Here is a 25556-nt window from a genome sequence, read left to right on the forward strand (position 1 = left end):
TTACTGCTGTTGGAGGCTTAGGGCTAGAGGCTTAGATTTTAGCAGCCTAGTTACAAGTCTTCGGATGGAGAGAGGTACCTTCTCCCACTCCCTTTGGGTTCTATTTCAGAAGAAAACTTCCTCATAAACTTATCAGTCTCCAACCAGTCCACCGGGCTGCTGAGGCGAGTTTGACGTGGGGAGGAAGAATTTGGGCCCCTAGGTGGTGGGCTAGGGGTCTCGCCCCGCCCTCGGGCCCCGCCCGCGTCAAGGGCCGCCCCCGCCTCTCAGTGGGCTGGCCCGGTTCCCCCTCCGCAGGGCTGAGTGGAAGAGTCCGAGCCGTCGGCCCGCCCCTGCCTAGGGAGCTGCGGCGTCCGACGCTCGCCAGACTGTGCCACCGGGCCGGTGTGGGGGAGGGGGTGCGCCTCGCCGGGCGGGGCGCGGAGCCAGCCGTGTTGGAGGCCGCGGCTTGTCTGAGCGCTGCAGTGGACCGTTCGGCTGCCCGACACCTCGGCCGCGCGGCTGCCAGGCCCGGAGGCGGCGGGGACCCGAGCGGGCACCACGAACGGCAGCGCGCCGCCTCCCCCGCAGTGGGAGCGGTGGTTGGGCCCGGCTGCGGCAGACCGTTCGCTCGGAGATGGCGGAGCCGTCGCGACGCGGCCCGAGGCGCCGAGAGCTGGGAAGCCGGGCAGCCCCGCGACGCGGCGGAGCCCGGGGACAGCGGGGACGCCGCCCAGTCCGCCGGGTGAGCTGCCCTTGAGAAGAACCCCGCCATTCACTGTGGCCCCCACCCACGGTCGCCCGTAGTCCCTCCCCTCACAGACTTCCCCTCAGCGTTGCCACCATAACCACCCGCAGGGGCGTCCGGGGCGGCCCCTCAGTGCGGCCCAGGTGCCGTCGCTCTGTGTCCCCCCTACTAGCCTCCCTCGTGGTAGCCTCATTCCCCTCCGCTCGCCTGCTCAGCAGGGGGCTCCTCTTCCCCTCGGGGTTCTCCCAGCCCAAAGCCTGCCTCGATGTCACCCAAACTCTCAGCGCGCCCCTCGCCCCTTCGCCTTTAATGCTTCACGTCCGGCTCGCTCTTCATGTCCACCCGTGACCCCATCCATATTCCCCCTTAGCTGGGTCCCTCCAACCGTCACCCCCGGTGTGCCAGCCCCCCACTGACCGTGTCGCTACTCGGTACCCCCCTCTTCCCACAGCATCTGCGCTGCTTGTCTCTTAGCGCGGGGCCCACACCCCCACCTTCCCCAGTGCATATCACTATTGCTCTCTCCCAGCCCGGGCCTGGATGACCCCTTGGGGTTTCTCCCTCAGAAACCCCTGGCTGCTGCACTCATATTGCACCCCCCTCACCCCGTGTTCCTACTTCGGTATTTATCATCCCAACCCACACCCTACCCCAATAGCTCCCTCAGGACCCCTGCCCTAAATATTGCTGCTGCTTCTAGGTAGGAAGCTAAACTGCAGTGGTTAAGAGCAGGGCTATGGAGCTTGACAGGCCTGACTTGGAATCCCAGTTCCTCCACTGACTGAGCTGTGTGATCCTGGGCAAGTTACTAAGCTTCTCTGGACCTCAAATTACTCATATGTAAAATGAGGATAATAATAGTATCTACCTCTCACCTACCTCTAGGGCTGGTGTGAGTATTAAATGTATGGAAAGCTCTTAGAAGAATGTGTGGCAGAGAGTAAGCTCTCAGTAAATGTTAACTATTCTTAACATTATGGGTGATACATCCTGAGTATCGGCTTCCCCTCAGTGACTTTTTCTCACTAGTGTTTTCCCTTGAGTTTCCTCTAATTCTTAGGATTTACTCCTTCCCATCACCATTTTGATCCAGTCCCACCTCTCTTTTCATGTCAGTTAGCTTTACCCAGGTCAAAGCTGAACTATTCTTAAACCATCTCTCAATTCTGAAGGACCCTGCTTCTGCCTAAATCACTCCTGAGGTGTGTATGTCAGGGAGTTGGGTGGTAGAGAGGGATTTCGAGCCACTGGCCTTACTAGGAGGGGCTAAGGTGGGGAGAGCGACAATAAAGCTTCTAGAAGCAGTTTATCTACTTAAGGAAAAAAGTCTCCAAAATTAAGTCTCCTCAAAACTGTTTTCTGATCTCACTGTCCTTACTCCTCCTGTCTCTATTATTGATTGGCTACGACTTAAGCTCCTGTTGCTTTCTGTCATCCAGCGCCACTCAGTTGGCTCTGTTTTTATAGCAGGACTCAATTCCTTATGTCTTTCCAAGCTAGCTCAGGTTTCTTCTGAGCTGTTCAGGGATGAGGCTAAGTTAGGAAGGAGAACAGGAATGGATAGGGAGAGAGACTCTGAACTCAGCTCTCTGGCTTTTCTCAGGTCCCAGTGATGTGGCCTGCTCTAGGGCTACATTTTTATCACCTCTCCTGACACTGGCACAGGAGAGGTGAAGGGCAAGGGATGGGTCATTTTTCACAAGCAATGGAAAAGAGAGTCTCCAGGCTCTGGGTTTGGAAGCTAATAGAATGATTAGCTAGCACCATTTCTCTTTCCTCTTGAATTTCCCCACTACATTGTCCACCTGACTGCAAGTTCGTTAGTGCTGTTAGCCTGTGGTGTTGGGTTTGATTGATGAGGAAGATTAACAGACTCGAGTTTCCTCTTATCTGATATTTTGTTGGAGCACGGGACTTCTGGGGCTTTCCGTCCGTTCCTCACAGGACGAGCAAGCTCCTGCTGGCTGGCGAACTACTCAGTCACTGGCTGGGAACTCCTTTCAAAGCAGGTTCATTTTCAGCCTCCTGGGCCATTTGGCCTCTTATTGATGGGAGATTTGTTCCTTTCCAGTCTTTGAATATACTGCTCCAGCTCTGAGCTTAGCTCAGGAAGGAGAATTTAGACAGTATTCTAAGAAACGGAACAAACTGTGAAGCCAAGGTATGAGACTCAGATTGTGTTGTTCTTCTACAGGAGCTTTTTTTTGGAGAACAGATCATCCTGTGAGCAGGAGGTAAGAGAGATGGGGTGAAGAGGGGAATAGGTGAATGACATAGTTTCAAGGAGAGAAGTAACCCATCAATTTCTCTGTCTTACAGATAGTGAGGGCAAAGATTGTGAACTTTTCTGACCTCTGATGTGAGGAGCTCGCCAGGACTGAAGGTGGAGACTGGCTAGATTTGCATCTTGAAGCCATGGGCCAGTGGGCCATGGTGACCTGAGACCAACGGGCTCTGTCCAATTGCCCCCTATTGCCCTGTCTACCTCCCCTACTCTATACTAAGGGGACTTGTCTCCACCTCTTCAGGGAACTGACCTTGCAGTAATCCCTTTCCCCTATTTTCCTATCCTTCCACTCTCCCAAGAGAGCCCCAGCCTATAGAACCCCTACCTCCCATCCCCTGAGGTGGTCCCCATCCCTGCCTCCCCTCCCCCGCCATGCTTAAGCTGTGGAGGGTGGTACGCCCGGCTCGGCAGCTGGAACTGCACCGCCTCATACTGCTACTGATCGCTTTCAGTCTGGGCTCCATGGGCTTCCTGGCTTACTATGTATCCACCAGCCCCAAGGCCAAGGAACCCTTGCCCCTGCCATTGGGAGACTGCAGTAGTGGTGGAGCAGCTGGCCCTGGCCCTGTACGGCCTCCAGTCCCACCCCGGCCCCCCAGGCCTCCAGAGACAGCTCCAACGGAACCCGTGGTCCTTGTGTTTGTGGAAAGTGCATACTCACAGCTGGGGCAGGAAATTGTGGCCATCTTGGAGTCTAGTCGTTTTCGTTATAGCACTGAGCTGGCACCTGGCCGAGGGGACATGCCCACACTTACTGATCATACTCGTGGCCGCTATGTCTTGGTCATTTATGAGAACCTGCTCAAGTATGTCAACCTGGATGCCTGGAGTCGGGAACTTCTAGACCGGTACTGTGTGGAGTATGGTGTGGGCATCATTGGCTTTTTCCGAGCCCATGAGCATAGCCTACTGAGTGCCCAGCTCAAGGGCTTTCCCCTTTTTCTACACTCAAACTTGGGGCTCCGGGACTACCAAGTGAATCCTTCTGCTCCCCTACTGCATCTCACACGCCCCAGCCGCCTGGAGCCTGGGCCACTGCCTGGTGATGACTGGACCATTTTCCAATCTAATCATAGCACATATGAACCAGTGCTTCTTGCCAGCCTTCGGCCAGCTGAGGCCCCTGTACCAGGACCGGTGCCTCGCCGGGCCCGCCTTCCCACTGTGGTACAGGACCTGGGGCTTCATGATGGCATCCAGCGAGTGCTCTTTGGCCACGGCCTCTCCTTCTGGCTTCACAAACTCGTTTTCGTCGATGCCGTTGCGTACCTCACTGGCAAGCGCCTCTGCCTGGACCTTGACCGCTACATCTTGGTAGACATCGATGACATCTTTGTGGGCAAGGAAGGTACCCGCATGAAGGTGGCTGATGTTGAGGTCAGTCTTTTTCTTGACTCAAATTGCTTTCCTTAGAAGCTATTTGAAGCTCTGTCCTATCAGACTCCCTTCCTTGATTCTGAGCTTGTCATAGGTATATTCCCTGCCCTTTCCAGGCAGGAAGAATGCTACTTCTCATTTTTCTCCTGCTGAGTCTGCTCTCCCCTGATTTCTCATGTCCCTGCTACTTTTCCCAGGCTCTGTTGACCACCCAGAACAAACTCAGGACCTTAGTCCCCAACTTCACCTTCAACTTGGGCTTCTCGGGCAAGTTCTATCATACTGGTGAGCTTACTCCCTTGCTCCTTCAGCATATCAGTGTTAGTTTGATCGGTCTCTTCACTGTCCATCTTCCTGGGCAGACAAATTGGAGAAAAGGGGCAAGGTTTGGGGTCAGAATGCTGTGAGGAGCTAGCAGTGGGTATGAAGTTAGGTTAGCATGGCTGGCTGAAGGGCAAGTTGGTAGTGGGGCAAATAAACAGTCTTAGGTGGGCAGAGGTCAGCAGTGTTGTTCCAAGGATGGAAGGTGGTCAGTGTTGTTACAGAACAAAGGAGGGCACAGGGGCTAACTGGCTGTGGTTAGTGGTCAGTGTGTGGTCATAGGGACAGAGGAGGAGGATGCAGGGGACGACATGCTGCTGAAGCACCGCAAAGAGTTCTGGTGGTTTCCCCACATGTGGAGCCACATGCAGCCACACCTGTTCCACAATCGCTCCGTGCTGGCTGACCAGATGAGGCTCAACAAACAGTTTGCTCTGGTGAGACCCTTGGATCTCTTACCCATACTTTTTCCCAGAAATAATGCTTCCTTTTCAACCTTCCCCTAATGGGGTACCCCTTCCCTACCCTTTCCATTTTTCTTTCTGTAGAGGCATCCCCACCCTCTTTACCCTCTACTCCCCAAACCTCACCAGGTCCTGGTGAGAGTCTATGCCATTCCCAGGAGCATGGGATTCCCACGGATCTGGGGTATGCTGTGGCCCCCCACCACTCGGGCGTGTACCCCATCCACACGCAGCTCTATGAGGCCTGGAAATCTGTGTGGGGCATCCAGGTGACCAGCACTGAGGAGTATCCCCATCTCCGCCCTGCCCGCTACCGCCGTGGCTTCATTCACAATGGCATTATGGTGAGGGACTCCCATACAAACTTGAATCAAATTCCCATGTTTAGACAGCCTCCAACCTGCATTGACCCATGTCCTGTCAACTGCCAGTCCAAGTTCATCCACATAATAGGGGGTAGAAGGGTGAAAAGACGTAATATGCATAGTAAGAGCTTTATTGCTATAACTTCAGACTGAGTCCTCTATAAACACAGGGAATCCTAATGCTTCAGGACATTTGTCCTTCATTTTCTCATCTGCCTTTCAAATTTCATCTATCCCTGTTCCTTCTTTTCTCTCCAGGTGCTGCCACGGCAGACATGTGGCCTCTTCACTCACACAATCTTCTATAATGAGTATCCCGGAGGCTCTCGTGAACTAGATCGGAGCATCCAAGGTGGAGAGCTCTTTCTGACTGTGCTGCTTAATCCGGTAAGATGCCTAGAGGAAGGGCTAGAAGATTGGAGAACAAGTGTCTGCAGGCTGGGACCTTTGCTCACCAAGCCTGATTCTTTTTTTTTTTTTTAAACAGTTTTATTTATTTATTTATTTGTGAGGAAGATCAGCCCTGAGCTAACATCCATGCTAATCCTCCTCTTTTTGCCGAGGAAGACCGGCTCTGAGCTAACATTTATTGCCAATCCTCCTCCTTTTTCTTTTCCCCCAAAGCGCCAGTAGATAGTTGTATGTCATAGTTGCACATCCTTCTAGTGGCTGTATGTGGGATGCGGCCTCAGCATGGCCGGAGAAGCGGTGCGTCGGTGTGTGCCCGGGATCCGAGCCCGGGCCGCCAGTAGCGGAGCGTGCGCATTTAACCGCTGAGCCACAGGACCGGCCCACCAAGCCTGATTCTGAGGTGGGTTAGGCTCTCCAAATCTGACATGCAGGCACCCCCTTGCAGATTAGCATCTTTATGACCCATCTGTCTAATTATGGAAATGATCGGCTGGGCCTGTACACCTTTGAGAGCCTGGTGCGCTTCCTCCAGTGCTGGACCCGGCTGCGTCTACAGACCCTTCCTCCAGTCCCTCTCGCACAAAAGTACTTTGACCTCTTCCCTCAAGAGCGAAGCCCTCTTTGGCAGGTATGGGTGGAGCTCAGGCTGATCAGAGACATGATGGAGGGGGGGTTGAAGGAAAGATTAGGCCTTATCTGATTCTTGGCCTCACCTTCAGAATCCCTGTGATGACAAGAGACACAAAGATATATGGTCCAAGGAGAAAACCTGTGATCGGCTCCCCAAGTTCCTCATTGTGGGACCCCAGAAGACAGGTGAAACATCCTTAGCCAACTTTTCTTGCCCTGCCTTAAACCCAAAGGATTCTTTGGCCAAGGAACTCCCTTCTCATACCCACCCCTGGTTAATCCAGTCTCTTGAGACAGTGATTCTTCACTCTGGTATATCAGAATCATCTGTGGAGTTTTTTTTTTTTTTTTTTTTTTTTTTTAAGATCCACAAGTGATTCTGATGTACAGTCAAGGCTGAGAACCACTGTTTTAACCCTTCCCTGGGACTCGCAGACTTTCCTTTTCTTGCTCTAGTTTAGCCGAAGGGGATTTTACTACCCAGAGTGGTTATTTTCTCCCCTCCTTCAAGTCCATGTTGTTGAGTTGCTCCTCTCCCATAATGGCCTGGACTTTCTCTCCCATTTAGGGACCACAGCTATTCACTTCTTCCTGAGCCTGCACCCAGCTGTGACTAGCAGCTTCCCTAGCCCCAGCACCTTTGAGGAGATTCAGTTCTTCAGCGGCCCTAATTACCACAAGGGCATTGACTGGTGAGATGGGAACCCTTGGAATGCTCAGAGGAGCACTCCCTTCCCCCGGAATACCCCATTCCAGCTTCCACCAGCACAGATGTCTGGCCCCTTCACTCTGCAAATTCTCTGCCTCTCTTCTGTGCTACTTCCTAGGTACATGGACTTCTTCCCTGTCCCTTCCAATGCCAGCACTGACTTCCTATTTGAAAAAAGTGCCACCTACTTTGATTCAGAGGTTGTACCACGGCGGGGGGCTGCCCTCCTGCCACGAGCCAAAATCATCACTGTGCTCACCAACCCTGCTGACAGGGCCTACTCCTGGTACCAGGTGAGCCTGAAGCTAGGGATACATTAGGGCTTAAGGGAGGGAGGTGGTGACTCTCGAGACAGAAAGGAATAAGGGTAGGGAAACTAAACTAGAGCCTTGGAGAGGGTGCCTATTCTGTCTGTTCACCAGACCAACAGTAAGGGCAGAATAATTCTGTCACACTACCAATCCCTTCCCTTCCCATTCCTTGTCCTTCAGCACCAGCGAGCACATGGAGACCCAGTTGCTCTGAACTATACCTTCTACCAGGTGATTTCAGCCTCCTCCCAGGCCCCTCTGGCACTTCGCTCCCTGCAGAACCGCTGTCTTGTCCCTGGCTACTATTCCACCCATCTGCAACGCTGGCTGACTTACTACCCTTCTGGACAGGTACACTTCCCCAATAGCCCTCATTGGGGTCCCCCTTCCCCTCCTCTTCCCTTTAGCCCAGAGGCTTCTAAAGAATACAGAGGGGACCACATCTCTGTCCCTTTAGTTGCTGATTGTGGATGGGCAAGAGCTGCGTACCAACCCAGCTGCCTCAATGGAGAATATCCAGAAGTTCCTGGGTATCACACCCTTTCTGAACTACACACGGACCCTCAGGTGGGAGAGCATGACCCAGGGGAGGAGGACTATGGGGGACATGGGGAAGCAGGTTGACCATGTCTGTTTGGAAGAGACATGGATTTTTCTGTCTCACAAGGAGAGACGTGTGCCCGGGGGCTGGGAAAGGTAGTGTACATTTATGGGGCTTGGTTTTCTTTTCTCCCTGCCACCTAATGGCCTATTCCTGTTGAGCAGGTTTGATGAAGATAAAGGATTCTGGTGCCAGGGACTTGAAGGTGGTAAGACTCGCTGTCTAGGCAAGAGCAAAGGCCGGAGGTACCCAGATATGGACGCTGAGGTAAGTAAAGCCTGGGGCAGAGTATCCCTCTCCACCTCTAAGATCTGATTTTGTGTCTCAGTCTTTACCGTTTCTGACTTCATTTTTCTCCTATCAGTCCCGCATTTTCCTTACGGATTTTTTCCGGAACCACAATTTGGAGCTGTCGAAGCTGCTGAGCCGGCTTGGACAGCCAGTGCCCTCATGGCTTCGGGAAGAACTGCAGCATTCCAGTCGGGGCTGATGTTCCAGCCTCCTCCTGCTTCCCTGAGGGGCAAGCCCAAAGCAGGGCCCGCAAGGGGGATTCGAGTGGCCAGGCCCCACCCCCTTCTACCTCAGTGGCCCTCAGGCCTGGGAAGGCTAAGAAGGGAAGGACATCCCTTTCCCATACCTGTGGGGTCTTATAAAGGGGTTTCCCTTGATACCCCACATCATGGTACTAGGCACCTTTGACCCATGGTCTTGGAAGGTGAGGAGGAATGAGAGGGTCCAGAGGAATGCATTAATCCAGTGATTTCCCTCTTCATACCCAGCAGTGTATCTATACCTGGCTATGGGAGGGACCCTTTACTGTGGGAGCAATGGGATGTACCTGTGGCCCGGCCTCCCTATGTCATTCACATTGAATGGGGATGAGGTCAGACAGTAGCTCATAGAGCTGAGTATGAGCCCTCGCTGTGGGCTAGAAATGTCCTTAATAAACATCCTTATTTTTCTGTTTTGTCTGTTTTGGAGTGGGAGAAACCGAGAATAAAGCACGTATCAGACATTTCCCCTGCCTCAGTTAAAGGTTCAGCTGCACACGGAGGGAAAGAAGGGAAAGGCCCAGGCACACTAGAGTAAAAAAGGAGTTTATATATTTATAAATGCCAAATAAATACCAGAGGCCACCCAACGCCCCCTCCCAGACAGGGCTGTCTCCCCCAACTCTAGGCTTCTAGGGTCTGAGACATCTTGGCCCCAAGCTACAGCCCAAGAACAGCTGCCAGTCTGGGCTACCAGGGCCCTGAGTGGAGATGATCTGTCCAGCCAAGATTCACTCCCCCTTTGTGAGGGAGCCCTATAGCCACAGGCCTGTGTCCCTGTATAGGGCCCTAGTGGGGCTAGACTCAGGGGGAGAAGGTGGTCATCTCGAGTGAGACCCGCTGCCACAGCTCCTTGGTCTGTTTGCTGCGCTTGAGGTTCTGCAGGATGTCGTTGAACTGCATCATGCCCATGGGTGTCAGGCAGAAGGCGCTGCGGGCACTGCGGATCGCATTCACAAAGTCGTCGTAGTCGGCAGGGGTCAGGTGAATCAAGCGGTGATGGATGTACTGGAGGAGGATGTACGGATGAGCCACTAAGCACAGAACCAGGCCCCTCCTCCCTTGCATGCTGGGTGAGCTGTTCCATGCCTGCCTAGGAGATGCTCCACCCTGCTCCATACTTCCTGGGTTGTCACCTGCATGTATGCCTGTTGGCAGCGCTGCACCAGTTGGTGGAAGGCCGGGGCACGCAGGTGGTTGTGGGCATGAGCAGGGCTCAGCCGCTGCAGCGTCTCCATGACGATCTCCTGCAGCACAAACGGGCTCAGCACCCCCTTGGCTGCCCCCACACAGAACTGGTGCACGTAGTTCACTCCTGGGGGGCAGGGGGAGGGGCATGAGACGGGGGTGGCCACCTCTGCCCTAGGGACCCAACTTTTATCTCTCAGCTCTGGCCTGGCAGAGAGCCTCCCTCCACCCTAGGAGCTGAGGTAACCCCCCCACCCCCCGCGCACGCACACATACCCGACCAAGGCCTCAACTCTGAGCAAGAGCTAGGAAGGAGGTGTGGGATAGCAAGGTGGGGGAAGTGGGTGGGGGCGGACAATGGTCCTGGGGAGGGGAGGTGTTACCCAGCTTTGCTGCCAGCCCCAGCAACCATTTGACATCATCAGTGTAGGGGGGGGAGCGGGAGAAGTTGTTGGGGTGATCATTGTGTGCCCGGCGACCCAGCATCTCCAGTGCCAGCATTCCTGGGAGAAAAAAGTGGGAACATAGTGGGGCTGCATCCTCTTCACTCTCTACCCCAACCTGGTACCTGAGCCTACAGTAAACAAATTAAGAGCTATGGGGGGAGAGGTCACTGAAGAGCCTCTGGCACAACTGCAGGTGGGAGCACAGAACGAGACTTCCTCTCACCAACACGGTAGGCAGCATGCAGGTGGTGTAGGCTGTGTGGGTTGACAGGCTGACTGTGCGTCTCTTCCTCGGGTGGTGGAAAACCCCCGCTCACCAGAGGGCTGGGCTGTGTGGTCAGGGCAGGCAGCGAGGCACCCTGGATGGCTGGAAACGTGGACGCTGGATGGACACTGCTCACTGAGAGTGGGATGAAAGCCATGTAAGGAACTCAGAGCCCAAAGAGGAGCAGAGAGGAATCCCTCCCTACCTCCCCTGCAGAGTGTACCTCCCCTCCATTCACCTGTTCCCTGTCCCCACAACTCACAGGCCACACTGGTGGGCAGTGGGAGCCCTGGCTCTGTGTGATAGGGATGTACTGTGATGGGTGCCATGGAAGGGACGGGGAAAGACACAGCAGTGGCAGCAAGTGAGGGGGGAGTCACCGAGTAAGGGTACTGAGCCCCCAGGAATGCAGGATGCACACCCTAGAGGCAAGGAAAGGAAGAGAAGAAAGATAAATTAGGATGTAGCCCTTCCCTCTTTATCCCACAACTGGGTATCCCTACATTTCTTATCTTAGGCTGGGTCCCCCAGACTCCCACTACCTCACCAGGACTCTTGGATAGCCGTTATTCTCCCAGGGTACCCTACTCCAACCCCCATGAACTCCCAGTGTTCTCCCACATGCCCAACCCCCCCAATAGAACACTGGTCTCACCTGTGGGTATGCAGAGCTGGGCACAGGGAAGACGGCAGGCCGGGGCATATGAGGCATGGGGTGGGCAGGGTGAGCTGGGTGGGTGAGGTATTGAGGGCTGCAGGGCAGGTGGGGCTGTAGAGCAGTGTAGGGGTGCAGGCCAGGGGAATGACCATGCCCCAGTCCTGGACTTGGATATAAACTGGACCCCACCGAGATGACCGGCACCACCGTGGCTGCTGCTGTCACTGCTGCTGCAGCCACTGTAACTGGCTCAGTCCCTGGGCCCCCCCTGCCCTCAGGCAGCCCCCGCCCGGCCTCCCCAGCTGCCCTGATCCCACTGGCACTACAGCTTGTAGCCCCTTCACGGGCCGTGGATGAGCCACCTGCTGTTTGCTCATATAGCCAGAACCACTGGTGAGCAACCTCAAACAACACTTCGGGGTATACACCCCCACCCTTAGCCGCCTCTTCCACTGCCATGCAGGCCTTCTCCAACATCAGGTTATCCTGGAAGGGAGGGGCATAGAGGGTTAGGGGGGAAGGGCTTTACTCAGGGATGGTTTTAGATGACATTCCAATGTCTCCCTCAGAGTTGGCTGGTTCCAACACTGCTTGGGGAGGTATCAGAGGTCAGAGCCAATACTCAAAGTCAGTGTCAGAGCAGTGAATACTTCGCAAAGATAGTGAACAAATAAATACTTGCTGACCAGCAGAAGTCAAGACCCAGGTTATAGTCCCAGTTCCAAACTAATTTAGCCACTCCCTCCCATCCAAGTCCTATCATCTCCCCAAGGCCTTCCCTAAGTATTCCATCCTGGTGATCACCTTGGTCCTTAAACTATAGACCTCCATTTCCTTATCTGTAAAATAGGAATAATCCTAACCTCAGAGTTGTAAGGCAAAGGAAGTAACAGATGTGAAAGCACAATATGTCAAGTGTCACCATGAGAGGACAAACTGAATAGTTTATGAACTCTAGGATATGAGAATCAAGAGCTGGGCCATCAGCTTTTCCCATGGCCATCCTCCCTGCCCAGATATCCCAAAGTAGGTCCCCAGATTGCCTGTAGAAATACCTGCTCCTTGCACTGCACCAGGGCTCGCTGGATCTCATTGGGGTTCAACGCATGGGCATGAGGCAGGCAGCTGAGGGCTAGCTCTGCTGCTGCCCTCACCATATTGGAATCTCGTGCCCGTGATGCCCTATCAGCCAGGGATGCAACCTCAGGGGGTGTCAGGTGCCCATCCCAGCATTCCACCAGTATAGTCAGGGCTGCACTGCCAATCTCCATTGCCTGGCCTTCAGGGGAAGGAGAGAAAAGCAGAGTGGAGTTAGCATAGCACCTCTCGGGAGTCGGAATGGTATCCTTCCTATCAGAGTAATAATCCACAAGAATAAGGCTCTTATCTCTATCAATTAATCTCCCTCCCATACCCAAATCAAGACATTGGATTTACCTGTAATCCAGGAAACGTGGGAAGAATAGGTACGTGAGAGCCAGTTGGGAGAAACAAAGTTGTGCAGGCCAAGGGCATAAAGCCCAATCTCGAAGGCGCAAAGGTGCAGGTTGCGGTGAGGACCCTGGTGGCCCCCTGAGGAAGATGGATGTGTGAAAATGGAAGTGCTGCTGTTGCCCCCTGCCTTGATAAGCACTGTCTTCGCCAGCTCGAAGTAGAAGTGTGCAGCTGCCTCTGACGGCTGATTGGGTACATGGGGGGCATGACTCTCAGGACGGCGGCCCTTGTACCTGAAGGGGCGATGGGGTAGTGACGGGGATTGGGGTTTCTCCGAAACGGGTGTCCAGGTAAGTTGGGTAAGACCAGGGTAAAAGTGAGGATGCTGGGGGGACAATAGTTGAATTACACTAGGGATGTGGCTCTGAAGGTGGGCCAGATCAGATGAGATGGGTATTTCATCCCACTGACCTGCCAACTTCAACTGTCTTCGCCCGGGCCCCTCCACTGGCACTGGCCCGGCGACTTCCACTGGAGGACGAGGAGCCAAGGGAGTCCGAGGAAGAGCTGCTAATGCTGTCACTGTCCTGTCCTCGACCCCAGGAGGTAGGGGCCCAGCCCCCTCGAAGTGGCCTCCGGCTTAAGGTGGGGGAGCTATCTGATGTTGTTTCAGGGGCACTGCTGTCAATGCTGGCCATGCCTAACCCCACAAGACAAGTCAGTCTCAGAAATCAGACTCCAACCTTCAGGAATATCCTTCCCTCCATGTCATCCCACGGGCTGTCATACCTGTGTGCTTCTTCTTAGGCCGCCCTGGGGAGCCCCAGCCCCGTCCATTGTAGCCTCCACGACTGCCAAGAGCCAAGCGGCTGGGAACCTTCCCTTCTGGCCTTGGGGTCAAAGCTGCCTCAGATGGGAGACCCTCACAGGGGGAATGTGGGGAACTCTCTAGGTGGGGAAAATAGGACATTGGGATGAGCCCAGGAAAGGGGATCCCAACATGGCTCCATACCATTCATCCCCCCTGCCCAGTGCCCCCACCTCACCAGGCACATTCTTCTCTGTGAAGCCCTCAGTGGGGCCTGGCCCAGCCCCTGCCACACTCCCTGGCTGAGCAGGCCCTGCAGAGCCTGAGGTCAAGGGCTGCAGGGCCCCTGGGGCAGATGGGCCCCCATGCTTTGAAGGAGACCTCTGGCTGGCTGTGGCTGGGCGGCTAGATGAGTAGAATGAACTCAGTGTCTGTGGCTTATGCGTCTGGCTCTCTCGGTCCAAGAGTTTGTCTAAGATCTGGAGGACAGAGAAGCAGTGACAGGATGTCCTTTATCTCCTGAGTTCTATTACTTGCTCTCTCCTTGAAGCAGCTTAAAACTACCTCCTCAGGAAGGCTTCCCCAGTTATAACTATAGGAGAACCTCCTGGAAGATACGGGCAGGCTTACATATCTTGGTATCCCCATAACACTTACCACAGGGCTGAGTATATTGATATTCAATAAATATTGAAATAAATGAATGAATAAATGACTTTATGCTCTTTGCTTCTCTTCCACCCCCTTCCCAAGCACTCCTATAGAACCACTGGTCTCTTGTTCTTTATGAGGTGTTCCCAAGATTCTCCACTTATCTCCTATGGGCAGAATACCCCTTTTCAGGGCTGGCCCCGTGGCATAGTGGTTAAGTGCGCGCGCTCCACTGCTGGCGGCCCGGGTTCGATCCTGGGCGCGCACCGATGCACCGCTTGTCAGGCCATGCTGTGGCGGTGTCCCACATAAAGTGGAGGAAGATGGGCACAGATGTTAGCCCAGGGCCAGTCTTCCTCAACAAAAAGAGGAGGATTAGCATGGATGTTAGCTCAGGGCTGATCTTCCTCACAAAAAAAAAAAAAAAAAAGAACAGCCCTTTTCTCATGGTACTGGAAACTCCTGAGAAAGGTAGTAAAATTTGCTCTCTTTGCCTGTCAAAATCCCAGTAGCTCAATTTCTTACCTTTTTGAGCTTGGCCTGGTCATCCTTGTAAGTGATCATTAGTGCCAATGCCAGGTCACCCTTTTCCCGACGTGTGCCTTCACATAAGAGGGGATGCTCTGCCTCGCTCACTGTTGTCTTCATGCCTGTGAGAAGGAGGAGCTCATGGGGACTGAGAATGGCCATAATTCCCAAGACAGCAAAGGAAAACAGGCCAGGGCTCCCCATCCACCAGCATGTGAGGTAAGGAGTTCTCCTGGTCCAACCCACATCCCCTATGAAAGGTCCCCGTTGCCTATTATATCCAGCCTAAGCTCTGGTCTGCTTTTTGAGACCTTCATAACCTAGCCCACTCTACCTTCCCAGCATACCCATCACTTCAGGGAAGATGGACTTGCATGAAGATCTGATTGCCCCTGTGTCTTTATTCATGATGTTTTGTACTCCTACCTAGAACTTAACTGATCTTTTAACCCACATTCCACATTCGACCTCCTCCCTGAGGCCTTTCTCTAGATTTTTGTTTCGCTATCCTTATAACACCCAACACCCACAGCACACATTTTTGCCCTAAATTCTTGACTGCCTCATAGGCACTACTTGGTTCACACGTGTCATCCTGGCTTCCCCATTACCATAAAGCCCCTTCAGAACAAAGCCTATGTCTCAGGTCCTTCAAGGCCTGGGCTAGGCTTAGCTCACAGACATGCTCAAGACATTGACAGACTCACCCAAGGCAGCAACTGCTGCTTCAAATCCCAGCTCCTCATCCCCAGGCATCTCATTGTTCCAATTGCGACTTGGGGGCCGGGAACCCGTGGGAGAAACCACTGGATAAAAGTTGGGGTAAGTCAGGCAGACAGAGTAGCATGGAAAGAATAAAAGGGAGGGAACCCAAGACCCTCATCATTCCAGACCCTCCCATGAAGCTGCCTGATGAGTCCTAAAGGCGATTCAGAGTCTTGGGGCTCTTTGGTTTTTTCTTAGAGAAAGCTACCCCTACCCTAGTTCCCCACTCGCTGTAGAGTCAGGCACCATACCTGGAGCACAGAGAACATCAAAGATGAAACTGGCAAGCATGAGAGGCAAAACAGGCCGATAGTCACAGAGTGTCCCCTCCCGAAGCTCCTCTGCCCGGCACCGCATGGTACTCATCTCACTCGGACCCAAAGGAATCTTCTTGAGCAAAGCAGCCACCTCTGACTCCTGGTATGCCAGCTTCACCTGAGGGCATAGGAAGGAGCTCAGAACATCTAATAGCTCAATGGAGATCATGGTGCAAGGCTCAGATAGAACCTCTGACCTCCAAGGCCTTGGTAGAAGCTGGGGGCCGCTGTAGTTCCAAGGCAAACATGCCGACTCGGAAGGCAAGGTTGTGATGCTCTGGGCGCTCACTTAGCACTGTCAACAGGAAGGCCGCCTTGGTCAGGGTGTTGGTAGCCACCCAGGTCTGACGGCTTGTAGATACCTTATTCTTCTTGCCCTAAAGAGGGAAGCACAAGGAGGCAGGCAGATGAGTCTGACTCACCTTGGTGGAGGGGGAAGGAAGCTCTCACTTGGGGTGGGGCATGGGAGAGAGTTAGGGGTAAGTGGGGAGGGAAAGTGAAAGGGGTCTCTCACCTTGGCAGGGGGCGGCTCTACCTTGAGGTCAGGTGGATTGGCTAGCAGGTCCTGGGCAAGCTCCACAGTGAGGCGGGAGGCCTCATTGCTGTAGCCATGTGCATGCAAGGCCTCAGCACAGGCAAATAATACCTGGAGAGAGGACAAGGGCACCAGACATGTTGAAGCCCCAACTTCCACAGGCAGGACACCATACTCATTCATACAGCAAACATCTCCTGAGCACTTGCTATATATGCTGGGCTCTATGCTGGTCCTGGGTATAACACAGGAACTCACAGTCTGGTTAGAAACAGACATACAAACACACAACCAATGTGAAGCCAGCTACTACTAGGAAAGGTCAAGAGGGGAGCAGGTGAGCAGTACACCTCACTGGGACTTGGAGAAGTCTCAGGGAACACTTCCTAGAGAAAGTGATCTCTAAGATCTCTGAGACCTGAAGAAGGAATAGGAGCTAACCAGGTAAGGTGAGGGAAGAACATTCCAGGCAGAAAGGCCAATCTGTGCAAAGGTCTGGGTGCGAGAGAACATGGCAAGCTACGGGAACTGTTCAACTGACTGTAGTATAAGGAACACAGTAGCTAGATGAGGCTGGAGAAGCAAAGATCAGACCAAGTGGAACCTTACAGGTCATGCCAAGGACCTTCATTTTTATCCTAAGGGCAATGGGAAACCACTGAAGAGTTTTAAGCAACAGAGTGACAACCAAATATTCCAGGAAAATCAATATGGAAGCAGTGAAGAGAACGGACTGCAAGCAGGGAGGCCAGTTAGGAGCCTGCCTTAGGATTCCAACAGTCATGCTATGGTCCTGACACTCCCATCTAGAGCCAGATGGCCCCTCTCCCAGCTGTGGCTAAGAAGCACCCTAAGAGTCCCCTCACCTCCATGCGGCTCTCCTGCTCCAGTGGCTTCAGCCCGGCAAACAGGTCGTGCTCCTCCCCAGCCCCGCCCTCGGCCTTCTCTTCCTCGCCCCCAGCCCCATCCTGGGCATTCAGATAATATGCCTGGTAGTCATCATCCTCCTCTCCAACTGCAGACACTGCCTCTTTGGTTTTGGGGAGCCCATTGCCACTCTCATCTGTGGAAGGGAGGTCGTCCCGGGTACAGACCTCCCCAGGCAGTAGGCCAGGGGGGCCAGCAGAGGCTGTGGGAGGCTCAGGCCCTTCTGAGAAGTACACACCACCATCTTCTTCATAAGTATCTGGGGGTTCAGGAAGGAAGGTGGAAGGGCCTCGGGAGCCACCAGGGGGAGGGCAGGGTGGTGGGCTCTCAGGGAATCCACCAAAGGTGCTGGCCTCTGCACCCAGAGCGAGGCTGCTGTCATCCAGGCTCAACTCGGCCAGATCCGGCTCCAGGGAGCTGTCTTCACTGCTCAGACGTCGCTTGCTCCCGCCGCCTGTTGAGCCCTTGCCCCCACTGCCAGCCCCACCCAGTGCCTTGGCTTTGCCCCCACCTGGCCCCATCTTATGCAGAGCCTTATCTCCCCCCTCAGCCGAGAGGCGGCGGGGACCCCGCTGGGATGAGGGGACCCCCTCACCCAATCCCTTGCGCTTGGCCCCAGGCTCCTTGGGCCGCACAGCTGGCTCAGGAGGAAGAGGGCGGGGCCGCTCCCGAGATTCCTCCAGGCCCCCAGATCGGGAGACACCTGGCCGAGGGGGCAGGGCTCGGGCCCAGCACAGTGCCAGCTTCCGGTCAGTGCCGCTGTAGGTGACACCAGGAAGTGGGTAAGCCTCTTCCCAGTTGAAGTAGCAGGCTTCCACCGCCGGCCGGAAGCCAGGGAAGAGCCGCTCCAGGGTCTTCTTGTGCTGTCCCCGCTTTACATTCTCAATCACCTTCAGTTGCCACTGGCGTAGCTGTGCACACAGTTCCCGGCGGCTGTAGGAACAAAGAGGAGAGGAGGCTACTGGGGGGCTACACTCTGCACCAAAAAGGGATGGGAGGGGATGGAGTAAGCCTATACTCTGGAAGGGGGGGTGCAGAGAAGGACCTAGGGAAGCACTTCATAAGCCCCATAGACGTCACTCCAACACTCAGGGATTTTAGAAAGAGGGTGCTATTTAGGGGAGAGAAGGACAAAAGCCTCTCAGGAAAAGGATTCATGAATCACTGATAACCCTAATGCTCAGCATCTCCCATTTCCCTAGAACTACAAGAATAGTACATCTGTATGTATACAAGGAGATGAGGGCTTGGTCTGTCCTGGGCTGGCCCAGTCTCCATGCTGTGGTGAGTTTAGGGGGAGACTCACCGCTGGGGGCTGAGTGCAGGGTCCAGCACAGCCAGCCTCCACAGTGTGACCATCTCGTCACACATGCTGGCACATGCATGGGCTGCCACCTCTGACTGCCCATTGCTACGGCCCGTATGCCCACTGGCGCTGCTGTGTGAGGCTGAGGTGCGCACGCTGTACCACCAACCTGTTATCTGGAAACAAAGAGGGCTCTGAGATGCACCTAATAGCTTGGAGAAAGATAAGAGTATCCCTCCACAGTGTCCCTGTCAGCAAGAGGGGAATGAGGTTGAGGGAGGGAGAGAAGGAAACACTACGGGGCTATCCAACTCTGGGGGACTACCTGCTCATAGGTGAGGCACTGGTCAGTGAGGATTTCCAACAAGGGGGCAGCATTGCTGTCCCTCCGTTTGAACATCTCCCGCACGATACTAAGCAGGTTCCAGACGCCCTCTGGCTCACGACCCCTCAGGGGGCGCAGCAGACATGCCCATTCAGCAGCAGCTGGAGGCTCCGTGGAAGACAGATACATGGAGTTCACATCACTGTGAAAGTAGCAGAGTGGAAAACGATGGCCCTAAGACGGGGCTGAATAAAGCAGGTGAAAGTGCAACCAGGGCTTATGACACAAAAGGCATCCTGACCAAAATACAGAGTATACGGAAAAAAGGATGTCCATGACAAAAATTCTTAATCTCTCTCTGCCTCAATTTCCCAATCTCTCAAATGAAGAAAAATAACTCCGGCTCTACCTAGCAGACCACTCTGTGACTATATATATAGTTATTATGATGCATTGATTTTATTAGTGACATTGCAGGCATTAACAAAGGATCTGTCAACAACCTGAGAGATGCTCCCCTTCTACCACAGGCACAGGCCTGAAGAGATCAAATTTACCTAAAGACCACAGGGGAGGGGCCACAGAACTTGTGCAGTGTCTTCTTGATGTTGTCAGTGAGTGTCGATTCATCCAAATACCAAGTACTCTGGTCGGAGGCTGAGGGCCCTGCTGTGGGGTCTGGGGACAATAGGCAGTCAGTCACCTAGTGATAGGGGCCTGGATTCGCCTGACAATAGCAAGCCTTTAGAAAGTGGCGCTCTGCACTACCAGCTTTCTTTCTTCCTACTGCCCTTCTTTCTCACCACACTCACCTGGGGCTCCACACACCGTATTAATGGCTGTTGACTGCGAGGAGAGGAGTTCATCCAGGAGACGCTGGGCTGTGGGGAGGATCTGAGCAGGAAAGGGACAAAGGCATAGGTGACCCAACAAGGCCCGGGTCTAAGAAGAAGGCTGATATGCAGCCCTGGAGCTAGCTGGAGGAGGGTGTGCCAACCTCACTCACCTGCTGAGGGAGCTCACTGATGAGGTACTGAGCAAACTTCTGCAGCTGGTCCCTCTGCAGCCGAGATAGGGATTCTGAGACTGGGGCCCGCAGGCAGACTGCAGAAGCCTGAAGGGGACACAGAGAGAAATGGAACAATCTGAGAAAAGGCTCGCTGATGCTGGAGCTGGGGACAGAGAGGCAGAGTAGGGGAGGCAAGGGGGCTCACATTGTGGCCAGGCATGCAGCAGAGAAGGGGGGGATGGAGCGTAGGATAGGGCCAGGATAAATTGGGAGGGCCTCACGTTGTGGATCCGGAAGAGACAGAGTGCCACGACGTGGGTGCACCATTTGGCCCCAGCCCCACAGGTGCAGCTGCAGGAAGTGACCCGGCAGCGGTCAAACATCACAGCCACATTGTAGGCCCCTTTAGGGGGGACCATCTGAGGTGGCACCACTGTAGCACTCAGGTGGAACCCTGGGGAGAAACATGGGTACGGTCAGGGAGAGCCGCCAAGACATAGGTCTCTACCCTTGACCCTGGCCCTGCAGTTATTCAGACAACCTGCTCCAGCTTCCTGCAGTAGGTCCTTAATTCATAACATAAGGGATGGGAGGAGCAGGAGGTGCCACAGGGCATGACAGGACCCTTACCTATCTGTAGTGGGTCCTTCACAGCCCTCATGCGGAATAGCTGATCCCCTCGCTGGAACTCATCTGCACTGCCATTGGCCAGGCACGAATACAGCCTGGGAGTGAAGAAGAGAATACAGCCACAACTCAGCAAATAACCTTCTACCGACCCTGTCAGAGACCACAATGCCCTGGGCACTCTCTCCCCAGTGACACTTCCTCCAGGCTCTCCCTCCTCCCCTTGTCTTCTTACCATGGCCCCAAATACAACATCTCCTTTGTTCTGTGGGAAGCCCAGCACACTGTGTGGAATATCAAGACCCCACTCCCCACCATCAGTCCTTTAGCCTCACCGAATATCCTCTTCATTCTCAGGGAAGCTCCAAAAAGCAATTCGGAGCTGTAGCTGCTCAGGCACCGGCGGGTAAACTTTCTCCACCACTTCAAATGGGATATGAAATGCCACCTGCTTTGCTGACAGCTCCACCAATGGGATTACCAGTCCATCTTTGGAAACAAAGGTTGAGGTGAGGGGAAAGAGAAGAGGAAATGAAAAGGGCCATGATTACTTGGCACCAATGCCTGTGCCACATCTTGGGCCCCACCTTCCCTATGAAGAAAGGAGAGATTTGGATGAAAAATCAAAGGACCCTCCTGTGAGGATACACTAACCCTTAAGACTCCATCTGGGGGAGAGACGCTAAACAACCCCAGCCCACAGCCTGCTACCTATGCTCTAAAACAGAAGATATCAGGGATATCCCAGAAACTCCTGACCAAACAGGTGTGTTCCAGGATCCTAGCAAGTAACCCCTCTCACATGGCTCAGCATCTAATTTCCCACATACTTAGCCCTTTAGATTCATATTACATTATTAATATCTCTCCTCTGGCATTCTCTTCTCTAATTGTTTTTTTTACTATCCTTTTTTCTCTAGACGATTCCAGGCCTCCATCTAAAGAGAGAAGATAGGTCAGAGCCCAGACAAGTTAAGAGAGGGACCTCCAGAAGCAAGAGAGGCTGCATTTCTTTTGGCACACCTGAACCTGGCTTCCCACAATGGAAGCCCTGGCAGGTGTAGGGGAGGAATAGGTTATCCCAAGGGAACCTAACTGCTGCTCCTGGAATCACCTGGAGTAGGATGAAGTTACCACTCAAGGTTTCCCACACTGTTTTAATCAAAAAGCAGTGAAACACAACAGATGGCATATCTCACCTAGTTGCTAGTCAGATTAGAAGACAGATCAGAAAATCACAGAGCTGAAAGGAACCTTTTTTTAAAAAAATTAATCTCCTTATTTTACAAGTGAGCAACTGAGGGTAGCCCAGGAGGAAAGGGGGAAATGACATGCTTTCCTAGATTTTAACCTGTTCAGGAAGATACCAATATGCTGAAAATCTTCACCACCATCTTCATCATCTTCAGTTACTTCCCTCAAAATGAAAGAGCTCTGAGCCCCAAGGCTACCCACATATGTCAGTATGAAAGAACAGAGAGGCCACAGAAGACCCACAGTGAAAACGCCTATGATCTGCATGCGTGCTTGTGTGTGTGTGTACACAGAGCATATGCTATCTCTCCAAATGAAGCTGAATACTACAACTCCTAAAAAGTGACATGTAAATTTCTCTCTGTCCCAAAGGGATGCTAGGAATCTCTGCAGGGCAGTTTGGAAAACAGGACTCTTGGATAGCTGGAGTAGAATCACAAATTAAGCCCTTTAAATGCTGAAAAAAGTCTCCCTTGAGGCCCAGGATAAAAACTGTGCCATGAGAAAGGCAGGGAACGGACATGGTGAGTCCCAAGCCTGTGGGGCTTTCTTGTCACTTTCATCTCCCTTCCCTTTAATAAAAGCAAAATTCTTCACAACACTGATCAGTTAATTCACTGAAAGACCCAAGGATGAAAGAAATTCACAGTGAAAAGCAAGAAAAGTGTTTCATAAGGAGACTCCAGAGGCAATTACCCACACTCTTCCTCAGGCCCCAGATGATGGAAATCTAAGGCTCTACTCGAGGGGTCCCAGCCTTGGCTTCAGACAGATGTTCAATATGGCCCGGAACCAAGCCTCTGACCTAAACCTATGTGACATCTTCTCTCACAGGCCAGTTCATTACCACTTTCCTCTAGGTGGAATTCCTTCTTAGTGCAGCTGGGATCAGAGATCATTACCCTGAATCAAGAAGCTCCCAACGCACTTTGCAATGGGGTGACACACCTCAAGTGGTCACTTCTTCACAATCCACTCCCTACCCACATCCTCTTCTGTCTACTTTCTGGCTTGCCTCAGGGTGAACTCTGGTAAGTATTCTCAAGTGTGAGAAGGGATTCTCCCTGACCCCAATCTCTAAGGCAAATGAACTACAAAAGATCTACTTTCTGTCTCTAATCTTATCGAACTCAGGATTTCCCAGCCATCACCCCAACAGACAGACAGACAGACACACACACACACACACACACACGCTGCTGTGGAGAAGCCAACCCCAGGAAGACCGGAAAAGCGAGTCCTGAAGTCTGTTCTAAGCTTGGGACAGCTCCTGGTCCGGGACAGCTCCTGAGCAGGGACAGCTCTCGAGCAAGGCTGGAGCAGGGCCTGCCCGCTCCCCTCCCCCACGCTCAACCTCACCTCGCATTCTGGTACCGCCACTGCCACCTCCGCCACCGCCGCCAGTGGGAGAATTGGGCCCCGCTGACTGTTTGCGCCATCCCCGCCAGTTCTGGCAGAGGCTCTCGGCCTCAGAGATGAAGGAACAGAGCGAATCCTCCTCAAAGCGGTCCGAATCCTCGAATGAGAAGCGCTCTCCATCCTCCCACTCCGCGAACATCAGCTCCATGGGGCCCGCACCCCCCGGGACCGGGTCCCCCCCCGCGGATCCGGGGCCTGGGCCGCCGGCCGGGGGCTGAGGGGAGGCCCGGGGCCTGAGGGGCGAGCCGGGGCTGGGGGTGGCCGGGGCGCTCAGGGCGGCCGTCCCGGGCGAGGATCTCAGGCCTGAGAGAGATATGGGACTGGGCCTCGCCCAACTGCGAGGTGCGAACGGGGATCGTGGCCAGTCTCCGAGACTCAGGGCCCGGACGAAGCGCTCGGCAGCCGGGGCCTCTCGGCGGCTGCGGCGCCGCCTCCCCCATCAGCTGATCTGAACTTCCGGCCGCGCCGGCCACCACCACTTCCGCCCTCGCGCGCTCGGGAACCGGATCGGGTACCGGCGGATGTAGGGGACCTGTTTTTTTAATTGCTGAATTTCCTGCTTTTTTTCTCGAGCCCACCCTCAGATAGCATTAAAGGAAGCCAACCCTCAAAGACATACGAAACGACTACAGATCCCAGCAATAACTCGGCGTCCATAATGTCCCCAAGCAATAAACAGCCGCCACGCATGCCGGGAATCGTAGGCTGTCAAGAGACAACACAAAAACCATTGGGTGGAGTTATTGTCCTAACTCCGGATAGGCCCCGCCGCCGCATCACCTTCTGGGACTTGTAGTCCAGAAGCCTGCATTCCAGAAGACTTTCTATAGGGTCTAATTGGGGAAGCACCAGGAAAAGAACGCACTTGATTTCAGGAAATGATTGTACTGTTTGTCAGTGAGGCCTTTGAGTCTAGTGGTTCTTAGCCTTTTTTTTGTGCCATGGACCCTTTAGTAGCCTGGTGAAGTCCCTAGGCCCCCTTCTCAGATTGTTTGTAAATGCACAAAATAAAAGAATTATGAAGGAAACCAATTATGTTGAAATACAATTATCAAAATATTAATAAAACAAATTTGTAACATAGTAGTACTTCTTTACACATTAAATGAGATCTAGCAGTAAGTGTAATGACTACCATAATTTTGAAGCTAGTGATGAGTATAAATGATAGAGATATCTGTAACAAACTGTAATATGATATGAAAATATTGATTTCATATAGGTACTGTTAATGATACTGTGGTTTGTTTCCCACAGTCCTAATTGAAAAGCTAAATTTCAGTTGTGGTTAAAGATAAAAATTTTTCCCATGTTATGTTCTCAGACCTCTTACTGGGAGTCTTTTAACCCTAGGTTAAGAACTCCTAAGTCTAGTCCAAAGTGCCTAAGCACTGAGCTTCTTCCCGTAGCTAAAAGCCTCAAGTTGCAGAACCAAGCAATTGCCCAGTGCTCTACCAATGGTGTATGTGGACTACAGGAAGAGACAGCTGTGGGGGGGGGGGGGGTCAGGGAATCAAGACCCATCTTTATACCTTAATAATTATCCCACTGGAGCTTTAAAAACCCTACTGATCCCTTTGTCCATTTAATGCTGTAAAGTACATAGAAAAAGTTAACTGTTATGCCTGAAAGGGCAGAGTATACATAAAATGGTATACAATTGTTTCTAATATCAGGAGATCACAAAAGTACAGATTTCCTTGACTTACAATGGAGTTACATTCGTTTTTTGTTTTTTTTTTTATTTTATTTACTTATTTTTTCCCCCAAAGCCCCAGCAGATAGTTGTAGGTCATAGCTACACATCCTTCTAGTTGCTGTATGTGGGACGCGGCCTCAGCATGGCGCGGGAGAAGCGGTGTGTCGCTGCGCGCTGGGATCAAACCCAGGCCGCCAGCAGCCCAGCGCGCGCACTTAACCGCTAAGCCACGGGGCCGGCCCTGGAGTTACAGTCTGGTAAACCCATTGTTAAGTTGAAAATATCACGTTGAAAATGCATTTAATACCCCTAAGCTACTGAACAATCATAGCTTAGCCTAGTCTACCTTAAATGTGCTCAAAACACTTACTTTAGCCTACACTTGGGCAATATGGTCTAACACAAAGCCTATTTTATAATAAAGTATTGAATATCTCATGTAATTTATTGAATTTTGTACTGAAGGTGAAAAACAGAATGGTTGTATCAGTTGTTTACCCTCATGATCGCGTGGCTGACTGGCAGCTGCAGCCCACTGCAGCTACCCAGAATCACAAGAGAGTATTGTACTGCATATTGCTAGCTCGGAAAAAGACCAAAATTTGAAGTATGGTTTCTACTGAACGCATATGGCTTTCACA

General features: G+C 52.9%; 2 protein-coding genes across 13 annotated transcripts; one reads left to right on the forward strand and one right to left on the reverse strand.

Moving 5' to 3' along the window:
* Positions 1-438: 438 nt before the first annotated feature.
* Positions 439-8701, forward strand: NDST2 (N-deacetylase and N-sulfotransferase 2). 6 transcript variants are annotated; one of them, XM_058543156.1, is made up of 15 exons: positions 439-1929; positions 2922-2961; positions 3047-4391; positions 4589-4676; positions 4995-5149; positions 5335-5520; positions 5800-5928; positions 6398-6580; positions 6672-6768; positions 7151-7274; positions 7410-7584; positions 7783-7953; positions 8060-8169; positions 8368-8470; positions 8568-8701. In XM_058543156.1, the coding sequence occupies exons 3-15, from the start codon at positions 3387-3389 to the stop codon at positions 8691-8693; spliced, it is 2652 nt and encodes an 883-aa protein (XP_058399139.1). In that variant the 5' UTR covers positions 439-1929; positions 2922-2961; positions 3047-3386; the 3' UTR covers positions 8694-8701. The 6 variants fall into 6 exon arrangements, with proteins under 6 accessions (XP_058399139.1, XP_058399140.1, XP_058399136.1 ...); XM_058543157.1 differs by having other exon boundaries at positions 439-1619; XM_058543153.1 differs by having other exon boundaries at positions 439-724; positions 1428-2961.
* Positions 8702-9284: 583 nt separating this feature from the next.
* Positions 9285-23879, reverse strand: ZSWIM8 (zinc finger SWIM-type containing 8). 7 transcript variants are annotated; one of them, XM_058543160.1, is made up of 26 exons: positions 23157-23879; positions 20879-21032; positions 20547-20641; positions 20198-20370; positions 19914-20021; positions 19720-19801; positions 19465-19585; positions 18908-19109; positions 18583-18758; positions 17216-18209; positions 16329-16460; positions 16012-16191; positions 15749-15932; positions 15440-15538; positions 14730-14854; positions 13792-14032; positions 13535-13693; positions 13217-13445; positions 12749-13038; positions 12367-12590; positions 11309-11797; positions 10916-11075; positions 10612-10788; positions 10326-10445; positions 9891-10001; positions 9285-9762 (listed from the first exon to the last, which is right to left on the reverse strand). In XM_058543160.1, exons 1-26 carry the CDS (start codon positions 23362-23364, stop codon positions 9302-9304), a joined length of 5694 nt encoding a protein of 1897 aa, XP_058399143.1. In that variant the 5' UTR covers positions 23365-23879; the 3' UTR covers positions 9285-9301. The 7 variants fall into 7 exon arrangements, with proteins under 7 accessions (XP_058399143.1, XP_058399142.1, XP_058399148.1 ...); XM_058543159.1 differs by having other exon boundaries at positions 10892-11075; XM_058543162.1 differs by having other exon boundaries at positions 9474-9762; positions 9844-10001; positions 10892-11075.
* Positions 23880-25556: the final 1677 nt, after the last annotated feature.

Source organism: Diceros bicornis, chromosome 6 (assembly GCF_020826845.1).
Source record: "Diceros bicornis minor isolate mBicDic1 chromosome 6, mDicBic1.mat.cur, whole genome shotgun sequence".
Taxonomy (NCBI): domain Eukaryota; kingdom Metazoa; phylum Chordata; class Mammalia; order Perissodactyla; family Rhinocerotidae; genus Diceros; species Diceros bicornis.